Source organism: Danio aesculapii, chromosome 1 (assembly GCF_903798145.1).
Source record: "Danio aesculapii chromosome 1, fDanAes4.1, whole genome shotgun sequence".
In the NCBI taxonomy this organism is placed as follows: domain Eukaryota; kingdom Metazoa; phylum Chordata; class Actinopteri; order Cypriniformes; family Danionidae; genus Danio; species Danio aesculapii.
In genome coordinates this window covers 37,484,776-37,512,051 of record NC_079435.1, presented here as the reverse complement: position 1 = coordinate 37,512,051, position 27,276 = coordinate 37,484,776, and the positions used below count along the sequence as shown (strand labels likewise).

General features: G+C 38.1%; 1 protein-coding gene across 2 annotated transcripts; it reads right to left on the bottom strand.

Moving 5' to 3' along the window:
* Positions 1 to 623: 623 nt before the first annotated feature.
* Positions 624 to 22,191, bottom strand: lcorl (ligand dependent nuclear receptor corepressor-like). 2 transcript variants are annotated; one of them, XM_056459779.1, is made up of 8 exons: positions 22,076 to 22,191; positions 20,960 to 21,025; positions 20,779 to 20,858; positions 19,665 to 19,788; positions 14,481 to 14,693; positions 14,119 to 14,188; positions 4,558 to 8,912; positions 624 to 1,119 (listed from the first exon to the last, which is right to left on the bottom strand). In XM_056459779.1, the coding sequence occupies exons 1-8, from the start codon at positions 22,170 to 22,172 to the stop codon at positions 1,106 to 1,108; spliced, it is 5,019 nt and encodes a 1,672-aa protein (XP_056315754.1). In that variant the 5' UTR covers positions 22,173 to 22,191; the 3' UTR covers positions 624 to 1,105. The 2 variants fall into 2 exon arrangements, with proteins under 2 accessions (XP_056315754.1, XP_056315759.1); XM_056459784.1 differs by lacking the exons at positions 624 to 1,119; positions 4,558 to 8,912 and adding an exon at positions 9,020 to 13,444.
* Positions 22,192 to 27,276: the final 5,085 nt, after the last annotated feature.

Below are 27,276 nucleotides of genomic sequence, written 5' to 3'. Positions count from 1 at the left end.
TGACTGCATTTTAATTGCACAGATGTAAGCCAGTCTTGTTAAAAGGAACCTAAATTCATTTTGGTGACCAACAGAAGCTAAAGTAGCAGTAGGACAAACAACAAATGTTAAATAAATTACTAAACACGGCCTAAATCGAGGACAAGGTCACAACAATACATAATCATTTCAGGCTGAACTACCATGACTTACCAGTACATTTTAGGAGGTAGGTGTCATACTGCAAGATCACAATTTAAGATTTTCACAAGGTATGCTTTTCTTCCCCAAGAAACGATATGTAGAGCAGATTTGCTTCTGGATAATATTAAAAGCTTTTCATTTAAAAGAAAGTAAAATAGACTTTTACATCTTTCTAAAAGTAAAACATTGCACTAAAATACACTGTACATTACAACTTCTGTTGTAGTCAGAAATAAGAAAATGAAATGGGTAGCAGGTGGGGTTTGGTAGTGCAATAAGAACATGGATGTAGATTAATGCTTAAATGATTATCCACAAAACAGTCAAACAATCTAAACTCCAAGAAAATATTTCTGTAAAATAATAATAATAATAAAGTGACTTGACATTTTCAACACCCCCCCCCCCCCCCCCCCCCCCCCCCCCCCCCCCCCCCCCCCAAAAAAAACACTACAATCACTTTCAAATTTAAATGTACCTTTTGAATGGGCAGTTTTTTGTCTCAGTGACAACATTTATAGCACATAAGACTTCAATCAAACATTGGCAAATCTAAAAAAAAACAAAAGACCATTTGTACCCTTTTAAAAATGTAAATGTGAAGAGTTGTCTTTAGAAAGTTTTATAATCAAAGGTTGACACCCAGACAACATACTGCTCATGTAACCTTTCATACTCCATGCACATAGACCTTCTTTTGGTCTGCACCAAATATAAAATCAAGTAAAAAAAAAAGAAACCTTTTACAAACGAAATATTTAAATAGTGCAACAAGTGTCAAATAAATTTTTACGTTGTTTTTGCTACATGACGCTTGCTGAGGTTGTGTATCGTAATGCTTTTGATACTCAGCCAGACCACTGTTAAAAGGCACCTTGTGTTAAGAGTTCAAGAAAATGTCTTGCCCAAAACTGGTCCCATGTTACTTTAATGATCCTGTAAAACACAAAACGGAGACGCTTATATTTGATTGCAGCCTACAAATGAAAAGGCTGTAATTAAACCTTCACTTGATGAAACAACTGTACTCCAAACAACACAAAGTTAAAACTACACAAAAGGGAAAATAATCCTAACTGATAATATGAATCAAACATTATTTGTAGAAACCAGAAACATACTTTATGGCCATTTGCATTCATTAACACATTCTGGTTGAACACACTTGACAGTTACGTTACACTGTCTAGCAGACCTCAGAAAACAAATAAAACCAACAACAACCAAAACAAAGTCTACTGTACTATTTAAAATGTAGGAAACCGATTTACCTCAAAACAGCATAAATAAATAAAATAAGCCATGCACACCAAGCAAGTTTTAATCGACATCTAAGAGAAGTCTAAACATAGAAGGCTTGGCTAAATTGGAGCTGCCAATGAAAAATGGATTAGACAGACTTCACGGGTACATGTAGTCATTCATTTCTATTCATTGAAAAAAATATATAAAAATCAGTGCGTATACATCAATGTGACACCAAACCTGCCTGTTTAGATCAGGGGCGTTTGCCAGCAAATTGTTTAATCTAAAAAAAGTAACTGCACTTTAAATACCCGCTTTGCTCATGTCGTGGAAGGGGCGGAGCTATCAGACATGTTGGATTACTTTATTTATAGAGCTCGGGAATCTACATCACAGCAAGTTGCAGTTGGTCATGCTTGTGGACAAACGTAGGAGTGCTCAATGTAAACCAATGGGAATCTCAACAGTAATTTTTTTTGTAGTAATATGTTTTGAAAATCACCTTAAAAACCCTCTGAATGAAATTGACTATCGTGTATACACCTTTATAAATGCTCTTCGTTTGTCCAAGAAGTTGATAATTTGGTGAAATGAAGCTCGAGAAGCCGAGCACAGAGGCAGAGATGGCAAATCCAGAGAAGATCAAATAAATGAACGAGTTTATCTGTAACTGACAGGGCATCAACGAACTGCCACAAGGATTTTCATTATTTGCAGTGTGGACACTTATAGTTTATTGCTATATATATATTAGGGCTGTCAAATGATTTAAATTTTTTTTTCGGAATTACTTTTTTGTAATTAATCATGATTAATCACAAAATGTCGTATTCAAGCGCCATTTGAATTTCAAAACAATGCCAATAACAAACAAAAATGATTTCCATGTTGGATTCTATGTGGACTACACACACACAAAACAGAAACACGCGCAGTACAGCGGACCCGGTGAGCGAGGGATCCCTTCAGATTCATCAACTCGCACAATCGCGTTCATCAAATTTGCTTAAACTAAGAGTTCTAAAGTATGAGTGTATTTTACATGCAAGGATTCTGCAAAAATTTCTTACAAAAGTTGCGTGTAGGGGGAAACATGTCAAACTTATGAAATGTGAGGGCTCATAGAAGTAGCTTAAAGGCAGAAAATAGGGCTGTCTTTGACAGCTTGCGGTTCTTTCCGTTTGCCATGAGGTAACAAATTCCATTAAAACATCCTGAATGAAAATATGCTGAATGAGAGTGAACTGTAGTTAAAGTCTAAAGATTAAAAATGAAACACCCGAAGTTGCATGAAACTGGAGGAAACGCTGGATAGCCTAGTGATGCGACATTAATTGTTTTATACTGAAACTTTCCTTCTAAAAGCGCGTCCTTGGTCTCATACAAATTTCTTTGCATGTTAACACGCAGGGCCAGAGCAAGCTGAACTGGCGCTCTAGGGGGGTTCGCTCACTATTCTGCTGCCCAAGGCGGCCACCTAGGTCGCCTCTATGCACGCGCCGTACCTGAACACACGTCGGCCACAACAGGAAATTTAAAAAAAACTGCAGCTGCTCTATTTTTTTTTTTTTAAATGCGTTAAATATTTAATTAACTACGTGCCTTAACGTGCTAATTTTGACAGCCCTAATATATATATATATATATATATATATATATATATATACATATATATATACATATATATACACACACACATACACATACATTTTTTTTTTTTTTTAGGCTTGGGCGGTAATATGGTATACCGCGGGATCTAAAAATAGCAAAGTTTCAATACCTTTATACCTTCATAAAAACAATGCACTTCTATAGGAGACAAGTATTAAATATTTATTTAATGCCTAAAATGCGTATGTGTGATTGTCATCACGGGACAGTGTGGAGGAGAGAGAGAGAGGTGAGGTAAGATGACGAGTCGCGCACCAAGTGACCTGGTCTCGAAAAAAAACACAACCTCTGCAGTTTGGCAGTATTCCGCGTTTCGACCGAACAAGAAGGGAGACGTGGTAAATCTGAACTAGAGGTCTGCATTCCCACTGCTGTACCGCGGGACTCGACCAGATTTCTTGCGATGTGGGAACAAATTTCCGAATAAAGTGCGGGAGCGGTCGGTAACTCTGGTGTAATTTGAAAGGGAGCGGGCGGTCTAACAATATCGCTACCGAGCGAGCAAGCACACCTGCGTGGATGCAGTGTGTTTGTGTGTGTGTGATGCTGTGTGTCGCTTGTTTGGTGCTGTCTATATGTGTGTGAATGAAAGAGAGAGCGTGATGCTTTGCATCGCTGGCTTGGTGCTGTCTATTTGTGAGTGTGTGTGTGTGTGTGTCTGAGAATGAGAGAGAGCATCCCGTGCAGATCTCTAATCCAAACAAGACAAACAGGTGACCGCGAACCTAAGATCGCATGTACGGTATTCAGTTTTATGAATGGTTTAGGCACAAGCCAACAGTTTGGTGACGCTGTCTGAGCCTTACATCATAATTTCTTTTATTATGCACGGTAATACCGTATACCGAGGTAAAATAGGGAGGAGGTTTGATGTATCAAAACTTGGATACCGCCCAAGTCTAATATATATATATAAATACACAATCATCAATAGATGCATTGCGCTTTTTTTTTTGTTTGGGGGGTGGGTTCACCTTTAATTTATAGGAAAGTGTAGAGTATTGACAGGAAAGCACGGGGAGCAGAGAGAGGGTAAGCATCGGCACAGGACCACGAGCCGGGAATCAAACTCGGGTTGCCAACTGCATTGTGCTTGTTACGACACATTACCGTTCTCTATTTTGGATTTTGAAAGCAAAATTCTCCTAACAGAGTGATTATGTACTATAGTCATGGCAGGTACTATTTAGTGGTTTGGTCATTTATTTCAATAATTTGACAAGAGTCAACTATGCCTTAACTATGCCTATGCCTTAAAGAGTTAGTTACACTCAAAAATCTATGACATTATCAGGATATTTTATTTTATTTTTCAGGTAAGCATAGTTTGGACAGCCTTTTTAAGTGAACTTCGTCAAGATGCTTGAAATTGAGCTTGTGTAGCAAGCTTGAATCATCTGCATTTGCATAAAGTATGTTTCAGGCATAGTGAGAGGTAATTCTAAAAAGATGACTTACCGAGCACAAAGTCACACCACCTTGCTCCCAGAACACCCCTGCAGCTCCTTGATTGTCTGAGCATTTTTGTTGAAGGAGAGGGATTTTGCAGTTTCCCTGTTTTTCTTCCTACTTTTCTCTGGCTTTTCGAGGACAAGGGTAGCTGTACTGGAGAGTTGTGTGTCCCTTTCACCTTAATATCCTCACTTTCCTCATGCTCTGAGACATCATAAAGCTTTACGGTGCAAACATTACATTCCTCTGTCGTTGACTTGGTGTTTGGGGAGTTGATCTTTTTCAGAAACACCCTGCACTCTTTTAGGGACTCAGGACTCCAAGCTTCGGAGCTGATTCTATTTTGCTTTGAAATGTTGGAAAGCCCAATCATTTTTGGAGGAGTTTTGACTAAAAGCTTTAATGCATTTTGAACTTTCATGACTGGTTTGGATGGCTTGTCTACCAACTTAGGCATTTCTTTTAGTAACTTTAGAGTCTTAGCACCTGAAGTCTTTGTCCTCATTTGGTCACAAACGTCATCTCGTAATGCTATCTTATGTCTGGTTTTAAATTTTTGTCTTGCTCTAATCAGAGCTTTTCGATAGTCAACCCATTTGCCTCTAGACATTGGAATATTCTGTTTAAATGATGATGATGTGTCAAAGAGCTTTCTCTTTGCTATGGGCCTTGCTGACTTGGACAACATTTCTTGTGCTTGTTTGTGCATTGATGGACTCTTTGGAACGACTTTAGCAAATTTCTTTACATGTTTCCTGAGTCGCTCTGCTTGTGGACTTGGGCAAACATTCACTTTGCAATTGGGTCTGCTGAGGCTGTAATGAAAGACATCCTTGGGATTTCTTGCAATGGCCTTCTTTACAATTGCAAGGGACTGAGTTTCCGTGGATTGCATAAACCAAGAGCAGAGCTTCTCCATATTATAATTTTTCTCAAAAAGCATTTTAATAGCAGAAGTAGACTTCTTAGGAGCATCAATAAGGTCCTTACAAGTTTTTGGTTTAAGATCCATTGTGATCTCTCCTGACCTGTTTGCCTCAAGGACATCTGATACCCAAGTATTGGACATCAGTTTGATCCTCCTAGCTAACTCTTCATTCAAGGTCTCAGGTGATGCTGAGGTGGGCCACCACCTGAAACCCTCATGTGGTGAGAAAATGGAGTTGACTGAAATGGCAGAAAAACGAACAATGTCTTGTACACAACTGACATTCTTGGTCTTAATGGAAAGTGCATTGTTTGGGGGTTCCTCTTGTATGTTCTTTACATGCTGGCTTGCCTTGCAGCTAGCCTTATTCAGCAGTAGTTTTCTTGACCTGCGAACCAATGCGCAGGATCTGGCAGTAGCAACAGAGTGAAGCAAATGAATCGAGGGTTTCCGTTCTCTAACAGAATGTCTCACTGGTATGAGCTGCCTTCTAGTATTCTGATTATATTCTTTCTGTGCATCCACTCTATCTTTGTTAATGTCAGTAGGAATGCAGATTGTCTTCTGCTCTTTGGAAGGTTGAAGTTCAAGAGTCCTTCTGAGCAGATGTGAAACTTTTGTGTCCCTTTTTATATGTATCTTTCTTTGTCTTGGTGACCCTGATGTGACTGTGACAGAAATGCCAGAAATCTTTTGGACTTTTGGAGGTCGCCCTGGTCTCCTTGACAGTATAACGTCACTCTGTCTTTGACATTTAATGTTACTGCTAGACTGGATACATTTCCTGTCCTCTATAGGCATAACAAGATGTAGATCTTTAAACTGATCTTTGGTTGTTTGATCAGTACTTGTTTTACTGTACATGCTACCATTGTATTCTTCATAAGCAGGTTGCTGTATTAAGAAACTACTCACATCTTCAGAAACTACTCTCTTCACTCTTCTTGACCTTCCATATAATATAGTGATTTTCAAATTTTTGTTATCATCATCTTTAGAAGACATTTCAGGTGTTCCCTGATTGACTGCATTTGAACTGGGTGTACTTGAACATAAATCTGTTGTTTTAGGTTTTGGAGGTCTCCCAATGGGACGTTTCACAGACTTCACAATATGTGGTCCAATTTTTTTGGGACGCCCAGGGCGCCTTTTTATTGGAGTTGTTTGATGTATAAATGGTAGTGGTTCTTGGCTTTCACTTGAAAAACTGGACAATGGAGCACCAGCTGAAACCACATTTGGTGAAGTGCACTTGTTCCCAACATGCTCAACAGTTTTCCTTGGATTAGAGTTAATGACTGAATCCTGGTTATTGTCATCAATGGCACTGCCTGCCCATGATGATTCCACACATGGATCAAACATCTCACAATGTGATTCTGAGCCAGAGCCAGCTGCTTTGAGTGTGTATTTTATACCATCTTCACCTTTCACAGAGGAAACAAACATGAGCTTTATAGGACTGTCATATTTCAGTCTAGACGGGCTTGTTTCAGCCTGTGATGTGCTCTCAGTGGTTGTAAAGTTAGATAAAGTAGGACTGTGTGGTTCAGTGTTCAGACTGTTGGCTCTGTTGCATTTAGATCTCTTTGATGGCAAGATGGAATTCTGGAGTGATTTCCTTTTCCTCTCCTTATGAGGACTTTCATTATTTTTGCACTCACCAAGTGGCTCTTTCTTTGAAAAATTATATTTCGGTAAACCATTGTTCTGTGGTAATCCACAGACTTCTTGTTCATCCTCCATCTGAAAAGTTTGTTTGCCACATTTATCACTAGGCAAGACAATTTCTTCTGTGGATCCTAGTGCTGTTAAGGTGCTGTCTCTGGAGGAATGCTTTGTGAATATACTTTCTGAGAAACAGGCTGCAAAATACATCTTTCGTGGCTCAGTAACATAGGAAGAGAAACGCTGGGGTGGAACAATATTTCTTCTGGTCCTTTCAAATTGAACAGCCAGACATTTCTCTCTATGGATTTTTGCGTTCATCTTCCGGTCACTCTCTGCGTTTTGTGACTGTGCTCTTTCATTAGGAGGCAGTTGTTCTTTAACAACATGCTGGATGTGAGTTTCTTGGTTCTCTTGTTTATATTCTGTCTTTTCTTTTTCTGCATATGTGGTCATATTTCCAGTATCATTTACAGATTCTGTGTACACCGTCCTGTTCAACTTACTACACTGAGGTTGTTCAATAAGGGAGTATGTTAGCTCCAAAGGTTTAACCGTTTTTGTGCCTCTATTCCCATCCAACCTTGTATTTCTCTTGGAAAATGGACTAAGTCTGGCCAGGTCTCTTTTGATTTGTAAGCTTTGTCTTCTTGATGACGGAAGGTCAGATGATTTGCTCATGGCAACTAAAGTTTCAAATCTTTTACGGGAACGTGTCTGAGGTGATTGCTGTTCTGTGGCTACATGCTGTTGTAAAAGATCATTAAGGTTATAATCTTTATCACTACTGTTATGCAACACGGTTGTTATAATTTCGGTCAAATGAGTGTCATCTCTTATCCTGGAGATTTGACTGGCATGTGCAGTAATGTTTTGTTCCTTCTCAGAGGGTTGGATACTCTTGAGCTGTTCAGTGACTCTGTCCATAAGATCTCCAATAAAAGATCCACACTGGTGGTCATCCTTCTCTGCTTGTGTTTGCAATGTTACAACCTTTTCACAACATCCATCAGAAGATCCCACATGAAGAGAAGTGCTGGAGTGTAAAGTTGTTTCTTCATTCTCCATTCTGTGAGGTAGGAGAGAGGGAGGTGCTATGTTTGGGGTCTTGAATTCCTGAATTGGAAAGACACTGGGCTTGACTGCTATTTTATAGTCCAGGTCCACAGGTTTTGGTGAGAGTGGTGGTGGAGAGGGGCTACGGCTTCCTTTATGTCCGTTATGAGAGTTACTACCACCTGGAATGATTGGAGCACCACTTGCATGAGAAATGTAGGTATGATCACCATTGTGTTGATGCTGGCATGAGAGTGGTTTTGAATTAGTACAATAATCATTGGGGTTACAACAGATAGCTTGGCCAACACACGCAACTACTGTATTTTGACAGGAATGGCCATGACTGTTCCTCAGAGAGACACATGAAGGAGAAAACGCACATGTTGGATGCTCACAAGCTGTTCTGCAACAAATGCCAGCAGTTACTGAACAGTCACCTAATGCAAGTGTCGAGGCTTCATTAAGCAGTTTTTTATGAAGATGGCAACAAAGGGATCCAGCCTGTTTTCCATGAGCATTTCGTAAAGATAATGAGATCTTGTAATCTTCCTGCACATACTTTAAAATATGAGCGAGTAGTAATCTATGACGGGAACAAAGTGAAGACAGGACCTTCTCCAACACAGTGACTTTCCAGACCTCAGGAACTATAGAACCATCTTCAGTCTCCAGACTGGACTTGTCTTCCACACTTGATCCTAAGGAACTACATAAATAAACTGGGTTAAGTCATTACTTGAAACAAACAGCTCTTCAAAATTGAGCTACCCCCTCACAATTTCTCCCAAATTTAAGCAAAAAAAAAGAAAAAAACTCCAAACATGGAACTATTTTTTATTGGTAACTTGAAGGCAAAGGATGGCGATTGTAGTAACGCTTACACTCAGGAAAACTATAAGTACAGAATAATTATTTCAATCAAACCTGAATAATTTTTTTCCTGATTAATCAATGTGTCTTGACAAAAACCAATCACAAACATTTCCAGGCAATTTGCAGATTTAAAATTAAAACAAATTCCCAAAGTCTCCCAAGTTCCATATTTTTAAATATATCATAGTTAAAAACACACTGGATTAATATGCCTTCAGTATTCCACCTTTTTACAATTAATTCAATTCTTTCTTTCTTTTAACATTATCCTATTCCTTAAAATGTAAAAAAAAAAAAACATTTCAAGAGACCACATCAAATATAAATATTTGAGACACAAATAAATGTTTTAAAAGGGCTGATTAGCTTTCTTTAGTTGTTTTCTTGCATTTTATGTTGATTAAAAAGTCATAAAGAATAACATATTAACTTGCCTGGGGTAAATTAATTATATGTGAAGGAACATTACAGGACAGGAAACTCACTTATGCATGCAAGTGCAGTAAAGCATTTCACATATCAATGTGCAAGAGCAACAAAGTGCTTAAACACAAAACCAACACAACATTTAAACTTCATATTCTGATTACATTAAAAGAAATAACACAAATACAATTACAGAACAAGGGAATAGTACAAAAAAAATTAATCAACCTTAGTGCAACGAATATATGCATAAATAACTGATTGCAAAATGATTCATATCCTGCATCCGTTATGAATATGAAATAATACATACTTAGAAAGGCCTAAACTGGTGATATTTATCCATCTTAATGAATCCATAATAAATCAAGCTGTAAAATGTTATGATTTGCTTTTGTGAGCCAGACCAGTCCTGAACACATGCTGGTCTCAAAATATGGGAGAAAACAAGTTTGCTTTGAAATCAACCATATATATGGCTCTCTAACAAAATTCTAAGGGCCTTATTTTCATATAAAAAAAGTTTAAATCATGCTATTTGTATTTATAAGACTGCTATTAACCTGAGAATACTATGTTTTTACATGTACAAAGTTTTTTGGACTGAAATTACATAGGACACTAGAATTCTGAAGCTAGAATAGCATTGAAATTAAAGCGAATAACATTCTCCAAAGTTAGCCTATGAGTATCCCATGTAATATAAATACAAGAGTGCAGCACTGACCATGTATGTGATTTAAAAAGAAATGTGCATGGTATTAACGCCACCATTTAAATTAAAAGTGAAACTGTGCCTGTGACATCTATCCCCGAGATAAAAACTGAAGAAAAAAAAAAAAAAAAAACAACAAAAAAAAAAAAATTGTTACATTGGAAATCATGGTAAAGTTATACTGATTTTATACAAGATCCACACAAGTAGTACATAAATACCTGATTTTTTTTTCTTCCAGAGGATTTAATTTGTAAAATTGCTACTGGCCTGCAGAACGACTGAGCAGTAGCTATAAGAGCAGGCACTGTGTTGTTAATTTTAAGAGCTATGAGCAACATTCAGGGTGATTTGATAAATGCTTTTAAGCTGTTAAATTTAGGAATACATAAGTAAATCTGTTTGTTTTAGTGTGGAGGGAAATTTAACTTTTGAGGAACAACAAGAGGTAAACCATTAAAGAACATTCACAACACAAATATACATTAAAATTGCATATGGAAATGTTTACATTTCCAAAGCTTCAAATCACAAAATTCACATATTGCTTCAGCTACACTTTGCAAAGCATTACAAATATACTTGTGAATGAGATAACAGAACTATGCTAAAGAGAGATGTCATTCAAGAAGGAACATGGCCATATCCTTCATCACCTGTATCACAAATATATGTGCATATTTTGTAAAGTGCAACTGAATCTTGCAAGCTTCTAAACTGAGTAATAAAAACAGGTCCATGCTATAAATAAGGACTTATAATTACCAGTTGAATTACAAGTGTCATAAAATAAAACAGGTCATTAAAAGCTACAGTAATTAGTATTCATTGACTAAAGAACAACAACAACAACAACATAGCAAGAGCAGCAAAACCACAGAAACCTGGACAAAACGAAGCAATTCAGAGCAGCACTTGAATCAGGCTCAATATCTGCCCCATGATAAGTGCATCATGGAATATGGACAAGAAACATTCTGATCCAAATCAGCTGCACCCTACTCTGAACTGCTTCGTTCATGGAGTGTGTAAATGGAGTGGCAAAATGACCCTGAACTGTTTTGTTACAGTGGAAAGAAAATGCAAGGATGTCTTTAGTGTGAGGAACAACAAAACTCTACACAGTATAATTCTAAATCAGCAAAGAAAACATGGAGATATTTTCAGTAGTTCAGATAATATTAACAATACAAAATAAATATTAATATAGTACTGAGTGTAAAACAAACATATACTGAGACTGCTGTCGAGCATTTCCCCTGTGCATTATCAAGACATGCATTACACTGCATATCAAAGTTAGCCCATATGATCTGTTGAGAAGATTTGCAGAGCTAAAATTTGGAAGGGGCAAGACAAAAACAAAACAGTTTATATAGAATTAGGCATATCTGAACAAAAATAAATTTAAAAAAAATTCCCAATTGGTGAAAATGTGGCAAGTATCATCCACAAAAAGCCTGAGCTGGTCCAAGCTTTCACTCCAATGATCTGGCAACAGTCCTGATTTCATTAATACTTTATGAAACTGATATTATTAACCTTGTTATACAACAACAACAACAAAAAATAGCCATAAGCAATAATAGTCCTTAAAAACATATTTACAGTGTTGTTCCTTTGCTGGAGTGGAAACTTGTACCTATATCTACTCGCTGCATATAAAGGATGAACATTTCCCACTGGGGATTTAAACAAATTACAGTCATGCTGTCACCAGGTTGCCACACAGACACCATAAAAATACTGTTGCTAGACTTGAAATGAAATGATCAGTCACTACACAGACTAATCACTGTGAAAGCTGAATAAAACAATCATTAAGCTGAGTTTAGCTTATGTATGAACAAAACCTGAATATTTCTTAGTTTTCAAACTGTAATTAACTTAAAAATCAACAGTGCTTCACAATATTTTAAATATATATATTCATATAGATATCCACAGTGAATAACCCCTGAATAGATTTTTAAAGGCATGTTTTGTGACTTGAAAAAGGTACCATTTAATCTGTGGTTGAGGATTCAAGTGTATCTTTCAAGTCTAAATGAGGTCCTGACTGCAAGTTAGAAAAAAAAAAAAAAAAAGATAACTTCTGTTGGCTGTAGTATAGGCGATGTTTTAGTTAAAACCATCTCTAGAAAATAGCTGAAGTTTTGGTTTTGAGTTAAGACTGTTTGTAGGCAGTTGATGAGGCATTGGTTGTTGTCCCTGACTTTCCGGAGCCTGAAGCTGCAGCTTCAGAAAGGCGGATCTTCTTTTTTGGTGGGGTCTTGAGCATGCCGGTTCGCTCTTTGACCTTGTACTCAAGGGTGCTGTGTGGAACCCCATAGACGCCTTGAGCTTTCGACACGCTCATCTTTCCACCAATCACCATGGCTATTGCCTCCTCTAGGATATCATGGTCATATTGGCGATAGCGCCCCCTCTTTTTCCGTGGCTGCTTGTCTCGACGGTCATCATCTCCACAGTCAACCAGACTTCCGGTCACGCTCCCGCCAACACTCCCATTTTTTATGTTCAGACACAGCGGAGGCAAGTCACCCTGCAGCAGACGTGACTCAAGGCCTGAGTGGCTTTCAACCAAGCCCTGTTTAGGGAGAATAGTCTTCAGCTTGTGGAAAGCAGTGGGGCCTTCAGAGGCTTTATTGGTCTGGTACACAGCATCCACCAGGCCAACCAGATCCAGCTGGGCTTTGGGCTGAGCACTGAAGCGTACCTGAGGGATTCGAATGTGTGCAGTCGGCCCTGAAGCAGGACTGTGAGGAGATGTGGCTGGCTCTGCATTGCAGAGAGACCCGTCGCTCTGCTCCCGTAACTGTGAGACCATCCTCTGCAAGGTTAAGTGGTGAAGGTATGACGAGGCAGTAACGGCTGCCGGGAACTTCAGCTCTGTGTGCTCTGGTGATGTAAATTTTAATTTTCTTACTTCAGATTGCTCAGACTGTGAGCGAGCCCATGCTGCTACCTTCTGTAGGACAAGTCGTGTGTCACTGGTGGGCCACACTGCCTCTGTGCTCCTGCCGTTCTCACGTGGTTCTCCTGCCTTCCTCTCCGGTAATAAGGCCTCTGTCTGAAGCTGTAAGGTTTTCTGAGGTATCCCGTAAAGTATGGCTGCTTTGTTAATATCCAGTGATCCAGACCGAATATCTTTCAAGGCTTTCGAGAGCAAGCCCTCTGCAAACTCAGAGCTGCGATCCAAATAGTCCTCACTGATTGGTCTCCTAAGGGGAGGTAGGTGGGAGGATGAGAAACGAACGGGTGAGTGGACCAATGACAGGACGCACTCAGGGTCCACTCCTTTACTGCCTTGTCTTTTGGTAACATCACTCGCTTCTCAATTGTCTGCATAACACAAAGCCTTTGAGTTGTTTGGGGGTAAACAGGGATTGTTTTTGGCCTTAGGTTGCAAACGATACTTCTTGGAAGGACAGTCTCTTGTCAATTGTGTGAAGAAAGACAAGCAGCTATGGGAGTACTTCCAGTATCTTTGCAATGCAGATGCATTTTGTAAAACTCATGTATTTACGTCTCATGAAAATAATGCTGCATAAACCAATTAATAGATAAATAAACAAATGAATAAATAACGGTAGCACAAACGAACAAGTAAAGCCCCTGACTGCTGGCAAATGTGACGTTACCTTCCAACAAGTTAGAAAAGAGTCAACCCTTTGGCAGTGCAACAAAACAACCACTAATTCAAGTTTGAGGAGTACATTTTGTTCACACAACATCATCAGATAATCAGATAACATAGAACTGAAACAAAGACAAAAAAAACGTATTAAATATTACTGATTAAAAAAAGACATGGAACTAACCTCTCCTTCGGCTTTAATACAAACATATAAACACTCGATTTAATAAACATGACAGATAAGGTAGAAGTACTCACCCTGAACTTATCTGCAGTGTTTCATTCTCAGAAGGTGTGTTTTTCTTAGAGAGGTCAAGTACTCCATCTACTATAAGAGAAAAAAAAGAACAATCACAAATTTAAAATGAATGCTTTTATCACCACAACTAATGCAGTGTAAATTATGTTTATTCAGAGTTGGCTGACTTCCAGAGATAGATATAATGAATCAAAATGTGACATGTGTTTCTCTGAAGAAGAAAAAAAAAAAAAAAAGATTTTATACAATGATCTGATACTGCAGAGCTACACTATTGAATCTGTATCCATAATGTAGTGTGCCGATCTTCTGAAGTGATCTGATTTCCTCTAAAGTAACGATGATTTGTTGTGGTGCATACCTTGAAGGGCTGGAGAAGCTCTGCTGACAGTGAGGTCCAGAGGCCCATCAGGATCTGGTTGGCTAAGGAGACGTTCAGAATTGTCACTTAGTCCATTCAGGTCTCCATGAGTCTGACTTTTACATGCATACTCTAAGGCAAATCGCCGAATCATTCTGCGCATCAACTCTTGTGCAACCAGTGGTATACTCGAATCGCAGCTCTGAGGAAATTCTGAAAAATTAAACACCACAGAATCAGTTAAAGTTTTCATCCTATGTACTTCATGTAAAAATTTAGAATTCATGGCTTTAGCATGTTTGTCTTAAACACATTTTCTGGATTTACAGCTGATAAACAATTACTTGCCATCCAACACGCTTCATGGTCCATCATACTTTTTACAGATGTACACACAAAAGTGTGTAACAAAGCAATACATGCTGATTGTGTTTATATTTCTATACATTATGTTTTCTGAATATTACAAAACATGATTTAACAAAACCAGTCGCCTTAAAAAAAAAAAGTTCGCTTCCAGTTCGTGTTGATTCCAAATGTGGCATGTGATTAATGTTCTTTGTTTATGTTTATTCACATGGCAAAGTTAGTTAGTATCGTCAACAATACTCTTTCATTTTTTAAAGATATACCTTGGCTCTTTCATGCATAACTTCTAAATACTCTAGCTGACCTGTGTGAGTTTTTTTTTTTTATAGTAACCATTATTTAGAACACTTCTCTTAAATTTCCCATAGCATTGCTTCAAGATTGTTACGTAACATACTACAGCCCCACAATATAACCCTCGCTTATATTGTTTTTTGCTTCTTTTTCCATTTTCTGCAAATATTGACAAATGTCAGAATTATATTGTGAAATATCTAATATTCCGATTTCCAAATACGTGTAAGAACATGCATTTCATCTTAAAAACATTTTAAAAAGGATCATATTCTTTGATTTATGATGGCTGATGGATCATGTTTAGCCTACGCGGCATAGAAGATCAGACAGAGCTGCTGGATTCATCATTTCCTTCCAAACGACATGAAAGAGACTAACCGGGAGAGGAGTAGCGTACATGTAAAAGTAATAGTATCTAGCAAAAATATACTATATACTAGGCATGTGCCGGTATCACATTTTCATGCTGCTATTAATTGATTGAGCTTTTATCACGGTATACGGTATTATCACGATATTGTAATTTTACTAGAGAAACAGGTAAAACACAAAAAACTTCAGTTTCGTCAACTTAGTAACTTTAATATCTTTTTATTAACTAAAAGTACTTCAAACATTTAAATACAAATAAATATAAATAAAACAATACACAATATAAAAGTAAACTTGAGCAATTATATCAAAGTGAATGTGCAAAGGGAAACCGTCTTCGATCAGCAATACCTCTGCATTTTTTTGGAACCCAAAATATTTCCAAACCTCTGACTTTACCCTTTTTGAAGGGGGATAAATTGTCAGCAGCGTTTCTCCTTCCGCCATGCTTCTTCTTCGTGTGAGGATTAGAGAGCAGTGGCAGCGGCGGCGCGCACTGCGTGCACACAGTGCTTCTACATGTGGGGATTGTTTACATCAGAGTGTGCATCAGTTCTGCGTAGCATATATGCAGTGTTTCTTCAAGCGGTTGATGGAAAATAAGCTAAGGCGCGTTCTAAGAATATAAATTCGGATCTATTATTTTTCACGGTATTTTGAAGTGCCCGCGATAACAATATCGTGCATATTCATTACCGTGATTTATCACATTACCGAATACCGGCACAAGCCTACTATATACTAAAAGTCAGTGTGTAGCAAACTGTCCAGTTACATTTAAAAATAAATATTAATGCCATCTCTGACATCTGTGTGTATTTTACAAACCTTCAATGTTATAGTTTGCTGGTAGTTATGTATTTGTTTGTTTGAAATAACTGATGAATTTTGATTTATGACAGGCAGCATACTCTTCTTTCTGTGCCTCAGTGCGAGCCATCACATTTGAATACGAGCAGTTGATGATGTGCGCTCTAATGTTATATTAACACTGGTGTGATCGTACGAGTGAAATGGTTAGTCAAAATGAATGAAGTTACAAAGTTTACAGTAATATCACTACAATTTTCAGATGGCAACATTATATAGTATCATCAACAGTCCTCCACTTCCACACAGCTCTCAGTAAATGCTGCTCTACGAATCACTGTCCATCTCCCCAGCATCTGTGTTTGTGTTGATGATGTGCAAATTATTATTCTCTTTTATGCACGTGATGAAACTCTCTTTTCATGCAAACCCTTCACTCTTTTGCCACTTGACATTCCCACCGAAACAAAGCTGGACACACCTTCTTTCCTGACTTTTTTTTTTCAAACTAGAGGTGTGAAAACACCCTGCTGAGACAGGGGGGTTTCATAACCCTTTAAGGCCCTATTTAAACAGAGGCCCCGTTTACACTAATACGTTTTGGAATGAAATTGATCCGCGTCCACACTGGCATTTCACCCAGCATTTCTGAACAACTGTCCATCCACACAATTCACCTTATTTTCTGCGTACGAGCTGGCGCAGCCATTTGAATCATTTTGGCTCGAGACTTCCGGTCTCATTCACTTGCATTAATTTTTAAACGTTAAAAACAGCTCGTTTTGCTGCTTGGTGTTGCAAACTGATATTTTCTTATTATATTATTCTACTTTGTCTGTATTGTCATGCAAACACTTGTTTGTAGAATAAGTAGTTTGACCGTTTTCTGCCATTTATTATTCCTAGTCATTTCTCCCAGAGGCAGCTGAATCGGAAGTTCTAAAACAAATCGCAAAAGAGCGCACTTCCGGATTTAAGAATAAGGTCAATAACGCTAAAAAAACGCACATCACGTGACCACACATATGCACTTGGCATGCGATGCAGCGTACGTGCACATCGGACTGTTCATCAAGGATCTACTGCTGGATGTAATCTCACTATATTTTTAAACTATTTAAACGTGATAATTTTTGAATCTATTACTTGTTCTCAGGTAACATTTTTTGGCTGAGCGCAAAGATAATTTAATATATTAACCTATGTCACCACGTACACTGATTCTGCACATTTGACTGATCGCTTGCCTTTATGTCCTATATTGTATAAACCTATTATACGTTATACTTTTATAATGGCCATTACTGATTATTAAAACTGATATTCAGCAAAGAAGAGGGTATGTTTCGTATTTTCAATGAGAATGAAAGGAGGCAGTCATGTTACAGGCTCCGTTTTGTTATAAATATGTATACAGTGAAGATGACGGTCATATAATTAGGTAGCTACACAATGCCTCAACATTTCTAATATCTGTTAATTTTCTAATATCAAAATGAAAATGGGCAGTTCCTTATATCATGTTTTGATTTTATTGCTAATAAAGTGAAACAATGTAGCCAGGGTGATGTGAATGAGGTTATAAAGTACACTGTTCCCTTTGAAGAGTAACCCGACGCGTCCTCGGGAGTTTGTTTTCCATATCAAACTTGCAAAGTCTGAACTTACAAGGAGAGGATTAAAGACTGAATTTTATGTAGGCTACTATTGAGGAAAAAGCCCCAATCAGCAGCAGTTTAAAATGAAAATGGCCTCTCCAGTGTTTTCAAAAAGCTCAGTTTTAGGCGCTCAAAAACTCTGGATTGGTGTGGACGCATGGCGTAACACAACATATGCGTTTTCAAACTAAAATTTATTAGTGTAAACAGGGCCTAATTCGTATTAGTTTTAAAACGCATAAGTTTTGCTACGGTTACACCTTCTGTCCACACTACCCCGGAGTTTTCGAGCCCTGAAAACTGAGCTTTTTTAAAATGCTGAAGAGGCCGGTTTTGTATGAAAACGCTGCTGCTCCGTGTCAGTATGGATGGGGAAAAACACAGACATCTGAAAATGGAGGTGTGGCTGCAAACATCTGATTGGGGCTTTTTCCTCAATATTAAGTAGCCTACACAAAGTTTAGTCTTGCACCCTTTTACTTAAGTTTAGATGAAGCAAGTTTTATATGGAAAGCAAACTCCCGAGGACACATTGGGTAAAAACAGCGTACTGTATAATGTCATTCACATCATGTTGTTTCACTTTCTTTACAATACAATGAAGTTATTTATAAACTAATTTCGAGAGGATCACGTGCTTATGATTGAACACAGCTGGTACCGCATTAGCTCCGTATACTTGCACTAATCAGATGAATACTGACACACTATAAATTATCAGAGCTTTCTACTCTAGTCATCTTTGTCTTTAACATATTTATAACAAAACAGAGCTTATAACATAACTGCCTCCTTTCATTTTCTTCAAAAATCATGAAACACACCCTGTCTCCTTTGCTGAATATCAGTTTTAATAATCAATAATAGCCATTATCAAAGTATAAACAAACAATAGGTTTTTATATAGGACATAAAGGCAAGCAATCAGTCAAATATGCAGAATCAGTGTAAGTGGTTACATAAATTAATACATTAACTTATCTTTGCACTCCAGCGGAAGATCTACGCTGCTCTCACCGGGGGAGCTGTGTTCAAAGCACCCGCTGACTGTCTGTCTGGAGCACAGACGTCCGCATATGCTGCAGAGCATGCTAGAGAGTGTGTGTTGCCACATGATGTGTGTTTTCAGCAGTATAGTGTGGATGGAGATCTTTTCAGAAATGCTAGGCGAAGCACCAGTGTGGATAATTTTCATTCTAAAATGCCATTTTAAAAATAAAACATATTAGTGCAAACGGGGCCTAAAAGTGCTGGGGGTCTGTGTAGTTGTTCAGTGTTTGTTCATGCCATAATTTGCTTTGTGTGATGACAGATTTTGTACCACAATCTCCATTGTTTCTAAGATGTGCATCTGTGCAATGGCTTGGTGGAAATTTTGGAGAAGGAAAAATCAGGTCCTTTCAGGACCATGAGTCTCTGCTGATGGGCTGAATCTTGTGTGTAAAATGAAAATGTGCAGTATAAAGGGGCTGCAGAAAAGTGTCTGTAAGCCACTGCTATACAGAACAATTTTACTACAACCTTTTAAATGCCAATAAAGCAATTGTTTTTTGCAGCCCATTGCTTGACCTTCCAGCTGAGAGAAAATTACTGATGTAGATCAGTAGTACTAGAAGCAATAACTGTCACAATGACCTCACTTGCTATGAACACTGAGGGGAAAAAAAACACATCTCACCCTTCTTGCGAAATACAGCATAGAGGAATCGGTCTGCTTGGCACTGGACTTTATCAGAGGTGGACAGGCCCTGAGGTGGGGGGGTTTCAGCAGAGGGTGGCGACCCGGGCACAGCAGGATGGTCCTATGTGACAACAAGTGCGACAAGCTGTTAAAACTAGGGATTAATCAAGTTGTGATCTACTAAAATCATTTTAAAAGTATTTGCTTTCAATTTGTTAAACCATATATTTTGAATAAAAAAATAATCAAGTACTCAAAAATTGTTACAGCGTTCTATTCTAATGTCAGTGCAAGCCTTTTCAAGCAACTGTGCAACATTTTGCACATTTTCTATGGTGTTAAACTGCGTTCACACCGGAGGCGGTAAGAGCTATAAAAGTAGTCAGAAGTCATTCATTTTCAATGGGAGTTAGCAATGATAAGCTGCACAGCAGAGTTGTCTTCGCCAGTGTGGGCATCTAGCAGACTTGAAATCAAGTCAACTCTATGGTAATGAGCTATGACGCGGTTAGGCGGCAACCAATCAGAATGTAGAAGTCCACAGTTTGAGAGGATTCCAGAGAACACAGTCCTGTGGCTCTGAATGCAGTTGTTCCCAAGGGTTTAATTATTGCGATAGATACTGATGTGCAAAATAGTTTCATTCATATATACATTCATATATATATATATATATATATATATACATTCATATATATATATATATATATATATATATATATATATATATATATATATATATATATATATAATTTTTTTTAAGCTAAACTATAACGACAGTACAGAACAGTATTGCTGCTTCAGAAAATTTCAGACATATGGACACATTGAATAAGTGGAGCAAAGCCTCACCACACACAATAACTTAATCTTCATTGTAAAATGAATTTGATAAAAGGTGCACCACATTTTCATGCTAGATAGCAAAATTTTTAATGCTTAATGCAAGTGATTTGCTGATATGGTGCAATGGGCCCTTTAAATGTGAGATCAATGTAGCTGTGAGGGCAGACAGCGATCTCAGAGGTGGCTTGAGCTAACTTTGACGCTTTTGGCGGGATAGGGTGCACTCACAGTAAAAATGACTTGCATTATGAAGTTGTTGACTTACATTCAATTTCTCTAACTGCAGATTGCAAAAGGAGCAGTTTGCGTCGATGGACCAATCATCCAAATCCTCTGGTTCACACTCTGAGGGAGAATCAGTGTCAATCAGCTATAATTCTCAACTATGCTATGAGAAACTAAAGAGGTACAAAAGAATAGATCTGACACATACAAGCACAACTCACCATCAAATATATTGAGGTCTTGCAGCAGTCTTGGTCCATATATCCCCTCCAGTATACTTTCAAATCCTGCAAACAAACAATTATCATTTTATCTGTATTAAATCTCAAAAAGTAAACAATGTCATAGAAATGATACATAATGGTAAAGACATTCACATTTTAAGCCTACACAACCTCTGCCTGACTTCTATTAAAGCCCATTTAACCTACAAAGACAAATTACAACATACTAAACAGACATTCTAATGATAGATTCAACATTACTCTAGCAAATTGCTTCACATTTATTTAACATCTTACTGTATGATCAGAGCATGCAGGCTAGTGTTTAATGTTATATTCCTGAATGCGTGCACATAAGTAATTGCCATGTGGAATGTACTTTTACAGAAACGTTTCAAGTGCATAGCGACAGTTTTACACAAACCGGAGTTATTTAATGTTGCGTTTACGCTATAAACACAAGTAGATTTATGCTGACCACTGTATTTTCGACCAAACTACTGTTAACACCACGGTTTTACAGCATTCTCAAAGAGTAACTACCACCTGCTTTAAAACCACACGAAGAACGTTCGTTGTTTCAGTAAACAAACATTCTCCAAAAACTGCTGAACTTTTGGTCTTCTCATCAAGAACCAGTGGGTAACATGAAAATATACTGTATAATTCATACAACGGATTCAAAGCAGGACCTTAATGATGTTCTATTATTACAAAACAATCACACGGACATCTGTACATCGGCATTCAATGCAGAAAGGGTCAGTGAGTGCAAAGCTAACCCGGTTATCGAGGAATCAAGAAGTAACTAACGTTAGGGACAAAGAAAATGGAGCCGTCAGAGCCCGCTTGGTCGTTGGCCGTTTTCCTATTAGCAACAAACGCTACACGGGGCTCGCGCGGACGACGGCTTTACGCTAATGTTATTTTTGAACTTGACAGAAGCTCGCTTAGCAACTCCGCGGGCTAACAGCGGCTGGGGGAGGGAGCTCCGCGAGATCCAGGCAAGAAAGGAACCGTGCGCAACACTCCGTGAATACACCGGAGTGCAATACATCCGTTAACGGAGCTACGCAACTTCGGCTTTTCCGAACACGGCAATTTTGATCTTACCGACACACTGGATGAGCTTGTGTCGCCATGAGTCGAGTTCCCGCCGGAATCCTTTTCTTTCAGCCGTGCATTTGGAGCTCCGGCACTGGGTCGCCATTCTGTCCGTCCACCTTCCCCCCGGCTGTAACCGTGACGTCACTGTACGTCATCTATATGACGGTTCCGATTGATTGACAAGTGTCAGAACAAGTAGGGGGCGGGCCTTAGAGATGTAAACAACATTTTCCCCAATCCAGAACATTCATTTATTCTGAATGCCTAATGGAAAAATGTGTCGAAAAGTGTCAATAGTATGCTGCTGAATGAATGCTCTGAATGCTGCTTTAGTCGAGCTAACAAAGGTAGCTACTTGGTGAACTGAATGCACCTTGAATACTACTTTCACTTGTGTAGGTTTAAGGTGATATTTTTCAGCTGTCATCCAGCAAATCAAATTGTTCTTGTAAACATCAAGGGTAATAATCGCATCATATTAATCACATAATTCAAGCTTTATTTTCACACCCTGTATTTGTCATCAATGCTTGAAGATTTTTGCTTACACACAAAATATTTTCATGTCACACGATTTCTGAAACCTCTCACTCAAAATGCAAAACTACACAGCAAATCTCTAAAACCAGAAGCTGCTTTTTTTCCAGTCTTGGACTTTTTTATTTGCATGAACCACTTTTTTCAAAACTTTACACACAATTCTCTACTTAAAACACAACAATCTAAAGTGGCTTGCTTTCTTTTTTCCAAACATAACCAATCAAAACGCTACACTTATTCACCAGGTCACACCCATGCACACACACACACACACACTGCCCAAATGTGGAAACACTAATTTCTTAACTGATGATCACTAACCAATCACTGTGGTACAGGCCTATAAATAGGACAAAGGTGCCAGGACACCAGGCTGCCCCCCTGAATTATTAGCCCCCCTGTTTATTTTTTCCCCAATTTCTGTTTAACAGAGAGAATTTTTTTTAACTCATTTCTAAGCATAATGTTGCTTTAAGTTTTCCCTTCTTTTATCAGGGATCACCAGAGCTGAATGAACCAACAATTACTCTGGCCATTATGTTATACCTGCACTAACTCACGTAACCCCCAGTGCTGGAAAATGCCTGGACAGCTTTCCATTCTCTCTCTCACAGACACACACAGTGTAGAGGTTGTTCACCTGTACAGCTATTATTATGGGGACATCCTATAGCTGTAATATTGGAAGTTTTTACTGTTCTACAGACTGTTCTATCTCCCTTTATGGTCAAACAAGGTTACAATTTCTGTTGTGAGGCAACAGTGCCAAATATTACTATGAAATAAAATTGTTCCCATCAACCTCACCAATCATGTAATTGACATGGTGTACATAAACTATCGGCTCTTATGTAGCAGTTTGTACTGTTTAATCATCAACAAGAAAAGAAAGTAAAGACAGTTATGTGTTAAAAATGACAGCTAATTTCAAACTCCCATGGTCCCATAACTACACAGAACAGCAGTGCCACATCAACAAGATAGCCCATCACTTAAACGTAAACTTTAAATGGTAAATAGTAAAAATTAGGTGTAGATACATTTGGTCCCTTAAATTTGTTTTATGTTTCAACCATGGCAAATTAGAATTTACAAATCAATGCACATGTGCTTTTTTATTTACATTTTCATGTACATTTTCACACACTCACCCTCGATTCATTAAAGTGACTTTCTCTCTAAGTCCAACCGTCCAGAAAGAGAAAGCACTCAGAGAGAACAGATGGAGTTAATGCCCAGCTGAGCATCTGTCAGACACACACACACACACACACACACACACACACACACACACACACACACACGCGCACGCGCACGCGCACGCGCACGCGCACGCACACACACACACACACACACACACACACACACACACACACACAACAACACAGACAACGATGATGATGATGATTATTATTATTTCTTCATTCATTCATTTTCTTTTCAGCTTAGTCCATACTTGTCAACATTGGGATGTGAAAATAAGAGATATGCCCACCATAATAAGAGATTTCCCTGAACCCCTCCCCTTACAAAATCCCCAAAATACTAAATATGTTCATTTGGAGCTGTTTCATTGTAAATAAAGTTAAATGGTCAGTAATATGTTTTATTATTATCATTTACAAAAAAATACATAGTATACATTAGCAGCAAACAGTTCAGCTTAAAATTAACAGCTATTATAATGAAATAGAATCAAGTAATCAAATCTCATTAGCCGTTTCTTCAATGTATAACTTACACATTCCGATTAAAGAGCAACGAATGAATCTCTTATTTATTTAGATTTTTTTCATTTGATTACATTAAATAACAAGAGTCACTTTAAAAATGCATACATCTAACATTATATTCAAATCATTCGATGATTTAATACTCATTTCGGACGAAATTAGTTTTGTTTGAAAAAACCCCACCAAGATCGACATCTTTAGATATTATCATTATTAATTATGTGTATTTCTATTTAAACACGCATTCAAAACCCAGTCTTTAGCTCCGCTTCAAATCGCCTGTACAGAATCTGTTTGGGAAACAGCATCTATTTATCACTATGGAGCACATCAGCTGACAGTCACGCACCGCTATATTCTGTTTTTAGGATTGCATATAAAGGAGAGACGGCGCCTGTAATGAAAAGGAAGGGAATCGCCCCATTTTTATATTTATTTCAAAGTGTTTTCATGCCTAAACAAAGCGAAAGCACAGAACAGACTCACATTTAAGAAAAAAACGGGAGGGTTGACAGATGGCTTAGTCCCTTTATTAATCTGGGGTCACCAGTTTATCCAGCACATGTTCTACACAGCGGATTTCATTACAGCTGCAACCGATCACTGGGAAACACCCACACACTCATTCACACACATACACTACCGACAACTTAGGTAACCCAATCCCCCTTTACCGCATGTCTTTGGACTTGTGGGGGAAACCAGAGCACCTGTAGGAATAATATTGTTATACTTGAAATGGCGACACGGTGGCAAGTGGTTAGCACTGTTGCCCCACAGCAAGGTCACTGGTTCGAGTCCTGGGTGCATGTTCTCCCTGTGTACGCGTGGGTTTCCTCTGGGTGCTATGTTTCCCCCACAGTCCAAAGACATATGCGCTATAGGTGAATGAGACAAAGTCAACTGATTAATCTGAGCATAGTTTACGCTCACTGCGGACTCCCTGTGTGTATTCTGTCATCTGGATCCCTGTCCCTCCTCCACAGCTACAGCACTATGGCTGAAGGCCTACAAGATGTATGGACACTTTCATTGTTCCACTGTCAAGCACATTCATTATTATAAAGAAACTGTTTATGTAAACATATCTTCTTCAACAATGTAAAATGGAAATTCAACAGTCTAACCCTTGATTTTTTTAAAAATCACATGGTGGCAAATTTGTATTATTTGTTGTATGCAAATGTCAATTTAACCACCTGTTAGGCATAACAAATGAATAAGATGTTATGAACTCAATTTTAAAAATTGCCACAAATTTACCAAAATGTACAATAACTACGATTTTTATACAGTTTTAATGATTCTTCAATCTGACTGGCTGAGAGTATTTTTCAGCCATGCAATATCTAACTGATAACAGCACACTTACAGTAGCTTCACTTTTCTTACTGCAAGTGTCCCAAAGACAAAACTTACTATACTTATGTCATATAACTTTGATAACATGCTGTTATTGCTATGCTTTACGTAATGTGTTTTTGAGATTTAAAATATAGATTTCAAATACTGAATATCACCAAGGCTATTCGAAAATGTGTTTAGATGATTTTGGAGATGTGAGTTGATCAGCAGTTGATCATTACTCATGTCTTTCACAGGTTAAGCACTAATATTTGACCTCAATCGTCGTTATTTGTTCTTGAATAATATTATTTGACTGAGGGCAATGTCAGTTTAATATTTTCTTTTTAATTCTACATATAAATGTGGAATTTAATGAAACCATTTTATAGTGCAAAATGGTATGTTTGGGAACTGACAGTTCACATTACATTGTAATTCAGTAAGATGGAATGAGTTGGGTGGATTTTGCCTTGTAGACTATAGAAAGGGAGACAAATCAACAATTGTGAAAGACGAAATTGCTTTCTTTACTGAAGCTTTTTGAACCAATGCTTTATTAAGATAGAATTAATCTGAAGATTAACTGGTTTGACTTTAATTCTTCAAGTTTGACTTGAAGAAAGAATACAAAAATAAAGCAAAATTTTATTCCCTCAGTCAATATTTTACCCTCTCTTGCATTGTAATTTTGTGTTTGCTTCGCTTTGGCATTTGTGGGGTAAATGTTGGTGAATTTCTGGATGCAGTAAAGTAATACAGACAGATGTTGATTTACCTGATTTGGTTTTGTGTCATTCAGCGTTATATTTCTGACTAAACACACCTGTGAGCAAGGTTTTCCATTTTGTCATCACTAATACAGTCCAATACTACATATAATGCAATGAAAAAATATTTACTTACGAGTTCTACAGTGACATTTTTGAATTAGCAAAAGAGGTTATTGCTCAGCTGTTAAAACCACATTTTGTTATTAATGTGACTGAGATGGTTTCTGTGGAGCAAACTTGCTTGAATTTGGTGTGAAAACATAAAGGGTGGGGCAACGCGGTGGCGCAGTGGTTAGTGCTGTCGCCTCACAGCAAGAAGGTCACTGGTTCAAGCCTTGGCTGGGTCAGTTGGCATTTCTGTGTGGGGTTTGCATGTTCTCCCTGTGTTGGTGTGGGTTTCCTCTGGGTGCTCTGGTTTCCCCCACAAGTCCAAAGACATGTGAACAGGTGAAATGGGTATGCCTATGTGTGTGAATGAATGTGTTTCCCAGTGATGGGTTGCAGCTCGAAGGGTATCTGCTGCGTAAAATATATGCTGCACAAGTTGGTGGTTCATTCCACTGTGGTGAACTCAGATTAATAAAGGGACTAAGCCGAAAAGAATATGAATGAATATAAAGGGTGTTGTTTTTGCATATACTGTATGTGGGAGATGGAAAAGGGTCTGAGGAAAGTGTAGAATCGAGAGTTCATAAGAAGAACTTTGAAGATAACAGTCTTGAAAAGAAATAAAGAAGACACAGAATTGCATGTTGACGGTTGCCGATAGTCTCCACCTTATCAGTGGAAAAACTGACAAGGTCATCAGCAGTGAAAG